The sequence below is a fragment of the Hirsutella rhossiliensis genome (assembly GCF_020360975.1).
Source record: "Hirsutella rhossiliensis strain HR02 chromosome Unknown scaffold00004, whole genome shotgun sequence".
NCBI classification, from domain to species: Eukaryota; Fungi; Ascomycota; class Sordariomycetes; order Hypocreales; family Ophiocordycipitaceae; genus Hirsutella; species Hirsutella rhossiliensis.
The window spans coordinates 3,687,446-3,699,330 of NW_025408670.1; the positions used below are offsets into that span (position 1 = coordinate 3,687,446).

Genomic DNA, 11,885 nt, shown 5'->3' on the forward strand with positions numbered 1-11,885 from the left:
TGACAGCAGCGGAGGAGAGGGTTAGGCGCACAGAGGCCACCGCTTAGGCTTCGGATTGGCGCCGTGATTCGGCCGCTGAGGGCGCTTGGTGCGGGCCGAGGAGGACGAGTGCTTGGCCGCTGCGAGGAGGCGAGGTAAGGGCGTGGATGAGTTTTGCGTGCGGCCCGCTCGAACGGCCCTGTATTCCCCTTCTGTCAGGATCATGAGATTGGTGCTGTTGGACGGCGTTGATAGCTCGACGGCTAACGGTAGGTGGCATGTGTTCTATTCTCTCGGCGCCGAATGGTGCTTGAGGCCCGTCGGTAGGGAAAAGTAGATCACTTGCATATGTGGTGAGGCGGCGCGTTCGCCACGTGGCAGTCGTCTGGTTCGTTTCAGAAGCCCAGAGAGGAAGAAAGTGCGTCAAAGTCAGTGGCCGCCACGCACGCCACGCCCCTCTGGCAGGCCCTCTTGCAGGCCCTCTTGCAGGCTCTCTTGCAGGCTCTCTTGCAGGCCCTCTTGCAGGGGACTTTGCAGGCCAAGGGCTCTCTGTAGGCTCGACGGGATTTGGACATGACCAGCAGCAGATGGCCATTTCCGGGCCGATGGAGTCGCATCATCGCCACCGGTCGCCGAGTTGGCTGGTTCAATCGACGCGGAACAGACTAGCGGGGCGCCGAGGTGGTCAACCGTGATGAGAGAGGCGTCAAATCGACGGTTGGGGTGTCGGAGCGCCCGGTCCGAGCAGACGAGCTGAGGATGCTGCTTCGTCAGAGTTGACAGAAGGCAAAAGCGGACTGAAGAGGGATAGATGCGACGGCTACCTGATTGGCCGAAAGTCAGTAGGAAGTAGGAAGGGGCAACCGTCCGTCAAGCTTGGCTCTTTTGCAGCATCACAGCTCCAAGGGCCCAATCGAACCACGTCTGTCGTGGCGAAACTGGCGGCTGTGGACGGCCCGTTCTCGCGGCGACTCTGCGCCTTGCTTATAAGCCCGCGCATGGCTCGCCGTGGATGCGAAACGGAAGCCCGAGGCGCCCTCGTCGTCTCTTCTTCGGCCCCCCGTGAAGACAGCCCGAATCGACGCGCAACAAGAGACGGACAAGGCAGGCGACGATTCTGTGAGCAGCGAACAGAAATGCGAAGGCGCAAATACGCCATCCAAAGCCTACACGAGCGCTCGCCTCTTAAGCTACTCAATCTCTCCATCCCTTTGTTCCCGACTGGCTTGAACCAAGATCGACCCAACCCCAGCCAGGACCATGGCCGCAAAATCTCGCGAGCCACCGTCTGGCGCTTCTACCACCACCAGCAAGAGGCGCGCGCGACTTGCTTCCGCCATGGACGACTTGTTCGGCGACGCGGCGGTCGAGGACACGGCACAGGCAAAGCCAGCCGGTTTTATGGAATGTGCTGATCTGCCCGACCCGGGTGCTTGAAACGCGGCACGGTAGCGAGTCCATGTTCTAGGTTCGCGTTCTTGACTGTGCGCCACGGCTCTCAGACTGGTGGCCCAGAACTGCTGCTTCGTACTGCGCGAGGCGCGGCGATGATGCCGGCTGGCAGTCGACGAAGAGGAGCGAACACCATGGACCCCTACGGCGCCAACTCGTGGCATTCGGCGGCCGGAATGCAAAAGAGGGCCCGTGCCATCGACTTGTTTCAACTTTTTGTCGTGCTGCGTCTCGCCCATTGTCTTTGTCATAACCCAATTCTCTCATTCCGGGGGCGTCGCTTTTGTCTCGCTCCTTGCCGTCTCTTCTTGTCTCGACTCACTAGGGACAAAAGGGGGGAGAAGTGGTTTTAATCCGACCACCTCCGCACCAGCACGCCGGAAACATGGACTCCATGCTAAACCTACCCACCCAACCCTCCCTTTTTTTGTCTTCCTCGCTCTGCCCCTTGTTTGGGACCTCTGGCCCAGGCTTTTTCCCCTTGTCCCGCTCGTTCCCAAAGCTGCTTTGTTTCGGCTTTTGCTGACTCGCTCCACCGGCGGCCTTGTCATGTTTCTTTTCTCTTCCTCGTCCATCGGGTTGCCCATGTGTGTCGTCAAAGAAGGGCGGCCGTAGATATCACTAAGCGCACAGATAAATCGCCTTCCATTATCACCATGTCTAGCACCGGCGGGTAAAAAAAAAAAAGGTCACCGGGCGACGCCCCATCCGCCAGCTAGCGTCTGGTCCGCTCAGCTCTCCCGGCGCATCAAAGTGCCGCCGGAAACAAGTAGCGGCACAAGGCCACTCGGGCTCGGACACCTGGCCCAGCCCGCCGTAGATTACCCACCCGCCGCGCAGCCGCCAACGCCCTTATCATCCGCCGCGCTTCCCAAAGTAGACGGGTCTCCACGCCACGTCCCCGGTACCCTCAGCGCCTGTTCAGCGGACCGGCCAGCCCCGACCAGGCCAGCACCTCCTGCGGCTCTTTAGCACCTGTTTCCGACCTTTAATGCGGCCTTGAAACCCACTCCACGCAACACCACCTTGGACCACCGCCTCCCTCTGCACCTCCTGGCCCCTCGTCATCGTCGTCGTCGCTGGCTGGTCCATCTTCGTCTTCCAGAATCCCATCACCTGCTCCCACGCTCAACTCATATCTTGCCCTGTTCTCTCCTCTTCCTCTGCCTCGGCCGCTTCCCCAACCCCCTCCTCGTTCTAGTCTTCCCGCTGCCGGCCACCTTGGGCGACCCTTGCCAGTCTCGCACGCCTCCATCCTCGCCCGCTGCCCCGACCCATCGCCCTGCTTCGGAGCCCTACCGCAGACATGGCTCAGCCTGGTGTTCAATCGTTAAAGGTTCGTCGCCCCTCCGCCTGCGTGCAACCAAGCTGACCATTTGCATAGTGTGTCGTGACCGGCGACGGTGCCGTTGGCAAGGTTGCTTTTCCCCAAAGCCGCCCGAGCCGCTGAGCCCCCGAGGCTGACCGACTCTTCCACAGACATGCCTGCTCATTTCCTACACGACCAATGCCTTTCCCGGCGAATACATCCCCACAGTGTTTGTCCTCCCTTTCGGCCATGTCCACGACACCGCTTCGAGCTGACCCGTGCGAAATTAAAGCTTCGACAACTACTCGGCGAGCGTAATGGTCGATGGCAAGCCCATCAGCTTGGGCCTTTGGGATACTGCCGGACAGGAGGACTACGATCGCCTGCGGCCGCTGTCATACCCCCAAACCGACGTCTTCCTCATCTGCTTCTCCATCGTCAGCCCGCCCTCGTTTGACAACGTCAAGGCCAAGGTACGCGTTGCCGCTGCTGTCAGCTGCCAAAATGCCCGCCAGCTGACCCATTCATCTTCTTCGCAGTGGTACCCCGAGATCGACCACCACGCCCCCAACATCCCCATCATCCTGGTTGGCACCAAGCTCGATCTCCGAGAGGATGCTGCGACGCTCGACTCTCTGCGGCAGAAGCGCATGGAACCCGTCTCCTATGAGCAGGCCCTGGTGTGCGCCCGCGAAATTCGAGCATACAAGTATCTCGAGTGCTCCGCCCTCACTCAGCGCAACCTCAAGAGCGTCTTTGACGAGGCCATCCGGTGAGTCCTCGCTATTATCTACAAGCCGTGCATGCCGTACATGCTGCCGTGAGCCCTCGTCATTGACCATATGGCCACAGCGCGGTCCTGAGCCCCCGTCCCCAACCGTCCAAGACCAAGAAGTCCAAGTGCTCGATTCTGTAAGCCCTTGGTCAACAGAGAGGGTCCTCCTCGATTCGGCATGCTTTCCTCGACGACCTCTTCACGCCAACTTCCTGGACGCGGGGTGCTGCGACTGGTGCCTCGCTGGCTCGGGGCGTCTTTGCCGACCCTTGCCAGCGTGCAGAGAGGTCCGGCTCCCGACCATTTCGAACGACGTTTCTCGCGGATGCGGCGACAGGTGGAATACATCTGGCTTCGGCATCTGCAGCTGGACACTCCATTGGGTCTCGACTCTCTCCGCCACCGCGCCGCCACGAGGGCCCATGATGTGATTTCTGCCGAGGGGTTTGTGAGGACGAGGCGCCTAGATTCTAGCCTCTGGTAATTTGGAGCTGTGGTTGTTTTGTGTCATGAGCTTGTTGCCGGTTTCTGGAGGCACTTGCTGGACGTTGGAAGACGAGTTGCTACATGATGAGGAGTCTGGCACTTGATTTTTGCATGTTACATTTCCCCCTCACCCCTTCCCTCCCTCTCTCTTGGCTCCTTGCCCAAAGGATATCCTAGCAGGCTGTTTTTTTTTCTATTTTGATGATCTGTAAATAGCACACTCACACATGAAAGGCGCCAGTTAACGAAGCACTTGGCACAAAGTGTACCAACAAATTATTGCGCCCGTTGTGCCTCGCTCCCGCAGTCGGCGGCTTCGGTGCAAGCCAGACGCCGTGCCTGGTCGGGATCCCAAGCGAAAAGGTAGGGTCAAAAGTGATACCGTCGGGGATGGTCATCTTTGTCGGTCAAGTTCAGCAAGGCATGTAAAGGCGCGCGGGCCTTGTGTCAAGAGACGTGCAGCTCCGGCGGAAAAGGTAGACATGTCCAGTCGCGAGCCGCGGCTCTCTCTCTCTCTCTCCCTCCCTCTCGACAACAGAGGGTATCGACGGGATCAATGGCCCAGACCCGGGTTCCTAGCCAGGCGGCTGGGGTGGATGATATCGCCCATGCCCTGCGGCTGGTCCTCGTGCTGCTGCTGCTGCTTCTTGCCGCCGCCCTCGTCCTTCGCCGCCTTCTCGCGCTCGATGCGCTTGGCGCGGTTGTCATCGAGCTTCTCGTTCTTGGCGCGGATCTTGTCGGTGCGGTGCTTGGTCTTGCCGCCGCCGCCGGCACTGGTGTTCCCCCAAGACTCGCGCGTCAGCTCTCTGCAGCAAAAACACGCACGACGGATGGACGGGTGAGAATAGAGAGAGGGAAAAGGGAGGAAACACTCACGTCAGCTCGACGTTGATCTTGCGCGCCGGCGACTTGCCATCGTCAAAGAGCGAGTGGTGGAAGCGATCCAGGCACGTGCGCTGCGCCCACACGTCGGCAAACTCGACAAACGCGATGCCGCGGCACGCACCGCCCTCCTTGCCCTTGCCCTTGCCCTTGTCGTCGCCGTCGCGCTTGGTCAGGCACCGCACCGACGCCGGGTTGAGCGACGCAAAGTGCGCCGTGATGGACTCCGCCGTTGCCGTGTACGGCAGGTTGCCGACGAAGACGATGTGCCGGTCGGCTTTCTCTGCTGCGGCTGCTGCCTCTTCGGAGGTGGTGGTGGTGGTGTTGGCGGCGTCGGGGGCGGTGTCTGCTTGGCCGGCCTTGCCCTTGCCGTCTTTCTTGTCCTTTTTGTCTTTCTTGTCCTTTTTCTCCTTCTTCTTCTCCTTCTTCTCCTTTTTCTTGTCGCCGTCGGCGTCGTCCTTGGTGGCCTCGTCTTGCTGCTCCGCCTTGGTCTCGCCATTCACCTTTTCCTTCTTGTCCTTCTTGTCCTTCTTCGTATTCTTCTTCACCTCCGCCTCCCCGTCTTGCTTGCCATCCCCATTCGCTTCCACGACATGCTTCGCCTTCTTCGCCTTCTTCTTCTTCTCCTTGTCATCATCCACCTCGGCCGCAGGCGCAGCAGCAGCTTCGTCGACCGCCATGGCGTCGGCCTCGTCTTCCTCGGGCAGGTCCTGGATGTCCTTCCTCTTGTCCTTTCTCTCCTTGCGGCTCTCCTTCTTGTCCTTCTTGTCCTTCTTGGCCTTCTTGGCCGCCTTCACGTCGCCGTCGCTCTTGCGCTTCTTGGCCGGCGGCTCCTCTGCTGCCGCGCTGACCGCATGCCTGTCCTCCTCGGCCGACACGGCGGCTTCTCGGGCGCGCTTGCTCTTCATTTCGTCTGGGCGATTGTCGGCGGCTTTGAATTGTGTTGCGAGCGGATAGCAAGTCGAAAGCAAGTCGAAAACAAGTCGGCTCGGCCGCCGACTTTTTTATTTTTTCCCTCCGTTTTAACTGGAGCAAAGCTCTGACGGGAAATTCAGCGGGGCTCCCACCACCCCATGCAGGGTCCCCCCACTTTGCCGATTGAGCCTCCAATGCAAGTTACTCCGTACCTCTCCGGATGGAACACGCCGTACCCTCCGGACCCCCGGCCGCTTCTCCATCTCGGCGCCCATCAACGTGTAAACGGCTCCCGCAGCAAGACCAAGAGCCTTGAATCAGTCGAGAACAGGCTTTATTGTTCTACCAATGCCTTCCTTGAACGCCCAATACCCTCCATTCCTCTAATTGTCTACACTGCAATTAACCCTCATGGTAACAATGGCCGTACTCTCGAGTCCATCAAATCCCCCCATAATCGAAATTACGAATACATATTCCCGTGACAAAAGAAACCACTCTCCGCCATGCCACTGTATTCCTACTTGCCTCAACGTCTGCCCACCTGTTCCTCGCCGCCTTCACCTTCCAGTCGTCCCCACGGCCACCAATGCCAGTGCCACCGCGGCCCAGACGAGAGCCAGTGTGGGAGCCAGAGCCCTGCCGCCAGAGGTAGTGAGCGGTGTTGTCATGTTCATCCCGCTCGCAACGTGGTCAGGCTTGGCAACAGTCGGCGTTGCGTCGAATCCTGAAGACTTGGCTGCAGTGGTCGGTCTTGGCTTGTCCGCATCTAACCAGTCATTTGCGCGTTTTTCTTCGTCACGGCGAGTCAAGTCTTGGAACTTTGCGGCCTTGTCCGAAAGAAGGTGACCATTGTCCGCCGTGTGGACGGGAAGCGAGGTGTGCAATGGAGAAGAGCTGAGCTGAGGCCCCTGACCATACGAAATAGGGTACGAGCCCGAGAGTGTTGACACAGCGTCACTAGTCGTCATGGTATCATGAGCGCCCATGATGCCCGCGGATCCGAAGCCCACCGTCGGCGTGGAGGGGCTCTGCGTGACAAACGAAGAGCTGAGTGTACTGACGCCGGGGGTTCCATACTCCGCAAGGGGGCTGTTGTAAGAGTACGCCGCCAGTGGAGAGAAGTAGGCCGGGGGTTCCGGCAGCTCAGGTGCGCTGTACGTCGGTGGTGCAGTCGTGGGATTAACTGGCGCCGACAATGATGTGGAGCCTGCCACTGTTGTGAGGGTGACCGAGATCGTCGGCAGCGAGGCCCGTGAGGAAACTGCTGTGGTCACATTGGCAGGCGCTTGACGAAGGGATGCAGACGCTTGACGAAGAGATGCCGACACTTGAGCAAGGGCTGCGCTTGAGCCAGAATCCTGAACAGGCGATGTGCTGGTGCTGCCGTCTGAAGAGCAGCTGGTCGTCTCGCGACCGGGAGCAACCGGGCCAGCGCGTGTAGCAGAACTGAATCCAGTGAGATCATCCGCGTGCGATGAAAAGCCTGCCACTGACAGGCTCCAGCTGGCACTCGCAGTGGCGGCAGATGTCGTGTGAATCGAGGACGAGTTGGAGCAAAGGCCTTCTGCTGCAAGGGATCCAGTGGAAGCCGGGCCAGCTGTCCTCGTGCCAAACGTAGACAAGGGCGTCAAGCTCGGCTCATTCAACGTTCGGGGAGGAGCATTCTCGGACCCGGCCACAGATCCGAAACAGTCGCTTGATTCTCCGGGCCTCGAGCTTTGGGTTGCAGCGGCGAGGGACAACGACAGATGAGCTCGGCTAGGAGTAGACGCGGTGGTGTTGGTCAGCGTACTTGTCTTGTCGCAGTTTTCACTTTGCGTGCCGGTCGTGGGACCGGGCAGCCGAGTGGTGACAAGAGAAGAGGAGGGTGAGAGCATGGATGTAGTCTGCTGCTCAGCGGGACCTTGGAGCAGAGATGCAGACATGAGTTGCGGGCTGGGAGAGGAGGAAGAGTCTTGGCCATGGCAAGGACAGGCCGTGCTCTGTGCGGGAGCCAAAGTTTTTGAGATGACCAGAGACGTTGGTGCACCCGACGAGGTGCATGCAGTAGTACCGTTCCTGCCGACTGAACCTCCAAGAGGAGAGCCGAGTGGTTGCGTTGCCGGATCCTTGGAGTCAGCACTACTGCCAGTGCCATGAGCTTCTGCCGTTCCCAGGTTTCCACTGTCAGGGCCCGGGGGCGGCGTTGCGCCAGGGTCCGGGACATCGACAGACAGGGTGAGAAGGCCATCAGCACCAGCCCTGCATTCGAGGCCCATTGAAAGGCGATGGTTGAACGCGAGAGTCTGAGTGCTGTACAGCGTAGAGGGGCCTGGCAACACTGGGCCCGGCTGTGTGGGAACGACTTGTCGCTTGGCATGAGTGGCGTAGAGAACCTCGACGGGATGCAGCGGGCTGATGTCGACGCCCAGGTCCGAACAGGCAGAGACGACGTGCCCGAGGGCAGGGCCGTACGTGTGCGCGTGGCACCCGTTGACCAAGCACTGAAAGAGAGCCTGTCGAGACGCGCGTCAGATCAAGCGTCCATCAGGGGCAAAGGCAGGTAGAGTGGAAGTGAGGGCATATGCTTCCAAGGGGCCACCCGTTGCAACCTACCCGCTGACTGGTCGCGCCGTCACAGAGGGTTTGCATCCTCTCGGCCGGAGAGAAATGCTTCGCCAAGGTATTGGTGCAGTCAACCACGCATGCTGGCAGAGTGTTAGCCGGCCATCCAGAGTCCTCAGATGGGGAAAGAGGACACTCACAGGGCGTGGCAGCGGCTGCGTCGGCTTGCCCACCGGCCAGCCCCAAGAGGAGCAGACTGCCGAGAGAAAGGAGCATCATGTCGTCACGCGTTGATGGAGAATAGCTGTGGAAATGGCTGGTCGTAATTAACGATAGTCACCAAAATGAGCGAATGAATGGAGGGCGGATCCAAAAACGAGGGAGAGGGGAAGTCGTGCAGCGAGAGCTTGAGGGAATTTCTGGATGATGATGAAGAGGAGAGAAGAAGAGGAGGGGAAGAGGAGGATGACGGGAGTTGAAGTAGGTCAAGCGTGGCGAGGACGAGGCAGGAGGCTCCTGACTGCACTGCCGAGCCTGCCACCGAGGCCAAAGGCAGCAAGCGACGAGGGCAGCAAAACAGACGCCTTCCCTTTGGCCATGTCACGGCAAAGAGGCAGGGCTCGCTTGGGTGTCTCGGCTGGAGGACGAGGTACAGCACATGCAGTGAGCCAAGTATTGATAGGAAGCGGAAGGAGATGGGGATGCAGGGCCAGCGGCCTCTCGAGTGCAGCCGCAGAGATGCTCCGTGCAATTCGAATGCCAAAACGGCAAGCATTTGGAGAGCACGATTGCCTAGTAAAACAGCAGGGCCAGCGGCTTCTTCTCGTCGCCGTATCTGCTCTTGAGCTCCTCCCTCGTCAAGAAGCGGGCAAGAGGCATCATGGTGTCCTTCATATCCAAGACGCCTCGCTTCTTCTGGTCGATGTGCGAGGCATCCACGACAAGACGCTGCAGCTTGTCCAGGGAGAGCGCGCCTGGCAGACAACGTGCACGGTCAGCATGCCGCTTGCGGGCGTCTCGTGGGGGCAAGCCTTGCTCACCATTGTCCATCAGCTCCATCAGGCGCGCCGGCGTGCCGACGCCGATGCCCGTCTTCCTGCTCGTGAGGAAGGCGACTTGCTCGTCGACCTTGATGTGCTTGGCAAACTAGATGCGCGGGAGAAGGCGAGGTCAGCAAGCGATGGGGTCCAGCCGCAGCGGGCTTGACTTACCAACTTGGCGACTGCGTTGTCCTTGCTGGAGAACTTGCGAACCGCCCTTTGTGTGCCTGGTCAGCGCGACTGCTCGCCCGAGACAGCCGTGCCGTGCTTACCTGACGATGTCGGCTGCCCTCAGCCCAGCCCCAGCGACGATGAGCGTGTGAGGCGAGCCATTCTTTTTAGGCGCCTTCTTCAGGCTTTCGGCATCTTGCGCAAAGGCCTCCAAGAAGGAGGGGAGGTGCTCGAGGGTCCTGTTCCCCTGCCAGGATGACGTGTCCCGTATACAGCTCGCTGAGGGGACGACGGGTGAGCTCGCGGTCAAGGAAATGGCAATGAGGCGTCTCACCTGGCACGGTCAGGTCGGACAGCTCGACGGAGCTCAGATCGCCCCCGAAACGAGTCGTCTTTTGCGCCAAGTGATCGGCCAGCAGCTGGTTGTCCATGCGGGCCACAAGGGTGTTGATTCCGAGGTCGGTGTCGAGAGCTTCGTCGTCTCGGCTGCTCTTTGTCTTTCTCTTCTTGTTCTTCTTGGGCGGAGGCGCAGACTCGGCCCCCCGTTTCTTGGGGTTCGACATGTCTGAGGAATCGACGAAATTTCACGATGCGATTGGTGGCTGGAGGTATCAGGCAGTCGTTGCCGAGGGCGCTTTTACTGGAATCCGGTACCACCTCACTGTATAGTTTGTTCTCTTCTTCGCCTTTTGTTATCACTTCTTCTTCATCCGAGGAACAACAGGTCGTCTTGGTGATCTGAAAATTCGTCCGCAAGCCGTCGCAGCCTTGCAAGGTCTTGGTATTTTTCTAGGGTCGCCGGTTGGTGGGGCCTCAGTACGCTACTAACTTTGTAGTTAGCGGGCCAACGGAGGGCGCGGCGACGTCTCTACTGATTCCCCCTCCAGGACCCTTGCTGACGATGACCGCCAACAGACAGTCCTGAACATAAGTTATTAACCGCCTTTCCGATAGGCACTGATTGTTGCATTCTGTCATCATGGGCATATCCCAAAACGTGGAATTGCTCGCCGTGATGCCCACTCACGAGTACCAGAAAATATTAACATGCCCCAGAAGCCTAAACGCCAGCCCTCTTGCGGTAAACCATCAAGCATCTTCCTCTTTGTGTCACCAAGTCCATCTCAGAAAATGCTGTTCACAATGTTGCCTCCAATCGTGGCGCCCGCGCCGAAAATGGCCGCATTGCCCAGCTTCTTGCCAAACTTCTTGCCCATCCCGCCAACCTTGCTGTCGCCGCCGCCGCCGCCACCCTGCGCCGGCTGGCCCCCGTCAGCAACGGCCATGGGCGGCACGCTCGCGTTGTACGGATTCTGCTGCTGCGGCGGCGGATATCCGTATTGAGGCTGCGCGTAGGGAGCGGGGGGCGGCACGCCCTTTTGATCGGCCTCCTCGAGGACGTAGGTGCGCGGGAAGATGCCTTCCTGGCCGGTGCGCTGGTTCTGCCCCAGCCACCAGTCCTGGTTGAGGCGCTCGTGCACGGCAATCCGGTCGTCCTTTTCAAATGACAGATCGCGCCCGTCCGAGGCCACGTACGGGTACAGCGCGCGCGCGTGCACCAGGACGGGCTTGGCGTTGTTGCGCTGCGGCACGTTTGGCGGCGGCGTGTCCTCGTAGCACGGCGGCGCGGGCGAGGCCGACTTGGCGCTGTCGGCGTGCACGGCCAGGTTCTGGAATGCCTGCGTCGGCGGCTGCTGCTGCTGCTCGGCCGTGGCTGTTGCCGCGTTCTGCGCCGGGCTGCTCGCGGCGTTGCTGGCGCCCGTCGCGGTGCGGAGGGGGCCTGAGAGAGGGGATTCTTGGGGCAGGGCGGCGTGGATGTTGTCGAAGACGGCTTCGTCGATGACACCCTTTTCGAGGAGATTTTCCAGCTCCTAGCACGGCACCGACTGTCAGCATCCTCACTCGCACATCACGAGACGAGGCCGGGTGTTGTTTCGGGTCCTACCGTCTTGATGTTGCGGAGCGATCGGTTCGTCTCCATGATGATCTGGCGGTCGGCGGACACCATCTTGGCGGGAAGTGCGGCCTCGTAAGTCGACAGTAGGCGTCACTCGATGCGGTAGAGAGCCTTCTCGTCTCTTCGAGCGTCGGAAAAGCCGAGGGGAAGAAGACACAAAGAAAGCGAACGTGTGAAGCAAGGGCGTCGTCGTAGAGTGGGCGGGCGGTTAGAGGAATGGGTGCCTCGCCGATGCGGCACGCCATCGGTACGGGGTCACGGAGTTGAGTTGGGGCTGTGCGCACTCGCCCCCACTCGCCCCACGACGGCCCTTTCGCAACTCCGACGAATATAGGGTAGGCCGAGCCTCTGGAGGTGAACCCAACAGATAGA

General features: G+C 60.0%; 5 protein-coding genes across 5 annotated transcripts; 1 reads left to right on the forward strand and 4 right to left on the reverse strand.

Moving 5' to 3' along the window:
- Window positions 1–2,737: 2,737 nt before the first annotated feature.
- HRG_04654 (ras family domain-containing protein) lies at window positions 2,738–3,656 on the forward strand (the record flags this gene model as incomplete). Its single annotated transcript, XM_044863125.1, has 6 exons — window positions 2,738–2,767; window positions 2,816–2,848; window positions 2,911–2,969; window positions 3,033–3,213; window positions 3,280–3,512; window positions 3,593–3,656. 6 exons carry the CDS (start codon window positions 2,738–2,740, stop codon window positions 3,654–3,656), a joined length of 600 nt encoding a protein of 199 aa, XP_044721739.1.
- An 898-nt stretch (window positions 3,657–4,554) lies between these two features.
- Window positions 4,555–5,791, reverse strand: HRG_04655 (RNA recognition motif domain-containing protein; the record flags this gene model as incomplete). The annotated part of the gene is made up of 2 exons (XM_044863126.1): window positions 4,555–4,807; window positions 4,878–5,791. The coding sequence occupies 2 exons, from the start codon at window positions 5,789–5,791 to the stop codon at window positions 4,555–4,557; spliced, it is 1,167 nt and encodes a 388-aa protein (XP_044721740.1).
- Window positions 5,792–6,358: 567 nt separating this feature from the next.
- HRG_04656 (uncharacterized protein) lies at window positions 6,359–8,621 on the reverse strand (the record flags this gene model as incomplete). The annotated part of the gene is made up of 5 exons (XM_044863127.1): window positions 6,359–7,559; window positions 7,705–7,909; window positions 7,966–8,296; window positions 8,397–8,488; window positions 8,546–8,621. The coding sequence occupies 5 exons, from the start codon at window positions 8,619–8,621 to the stop codon at window positions 6,359–6,361; spliced, it is 1,905 nt and encodes a 634-aa protein (XP_044721741.1).
- Window positions 8,622–9,137: 516 nt separating this feature from the next.
- HRG_04657 (u3-containing 90S pre-ribosomal complex subunit domain-containing protein) lies at window positions 9,138–10,119 on the reverse strand (the record flags this gene model as incomplete). The annotated part of the gene is made up of 5 exons (XM_044863128.1): window positions 9,138–9,319; window positions 9,386–9,491; window positions 9,557–9,602; window positions 9,658–9,835; window positions 9,891–10,119. The coding sequence occupies 5 exons, from the start codon at window positions 10,117–10,119 to the stop codon at window positions 9,138–9,140; spliced, it is 741 nt and encodes a 246-aa protein (XP_044721742.1).
- A 561-nt stretch (window positions 10,120–10,680) lies between these two features.
- HRG_04658 (SH3 domain-containing protein) lies at window positions 10,681–11,564 on the reverse strand (the record flags this gene model as incomplete). Its single annotated transcript, XM_044863129.1, has 2 exons — window positions 10,681–11,427; window positions 11,502–11,564. 2 exons carry the CDS (start codon window positions 11,562–11,564, stop codon window positions 10,681–10,683), a joined length of 810 nt encoding a protein of 269 aa, XP_044721743.1.
- Window positions 11,565–11,885: the final 321 nt, after the last annotated feature.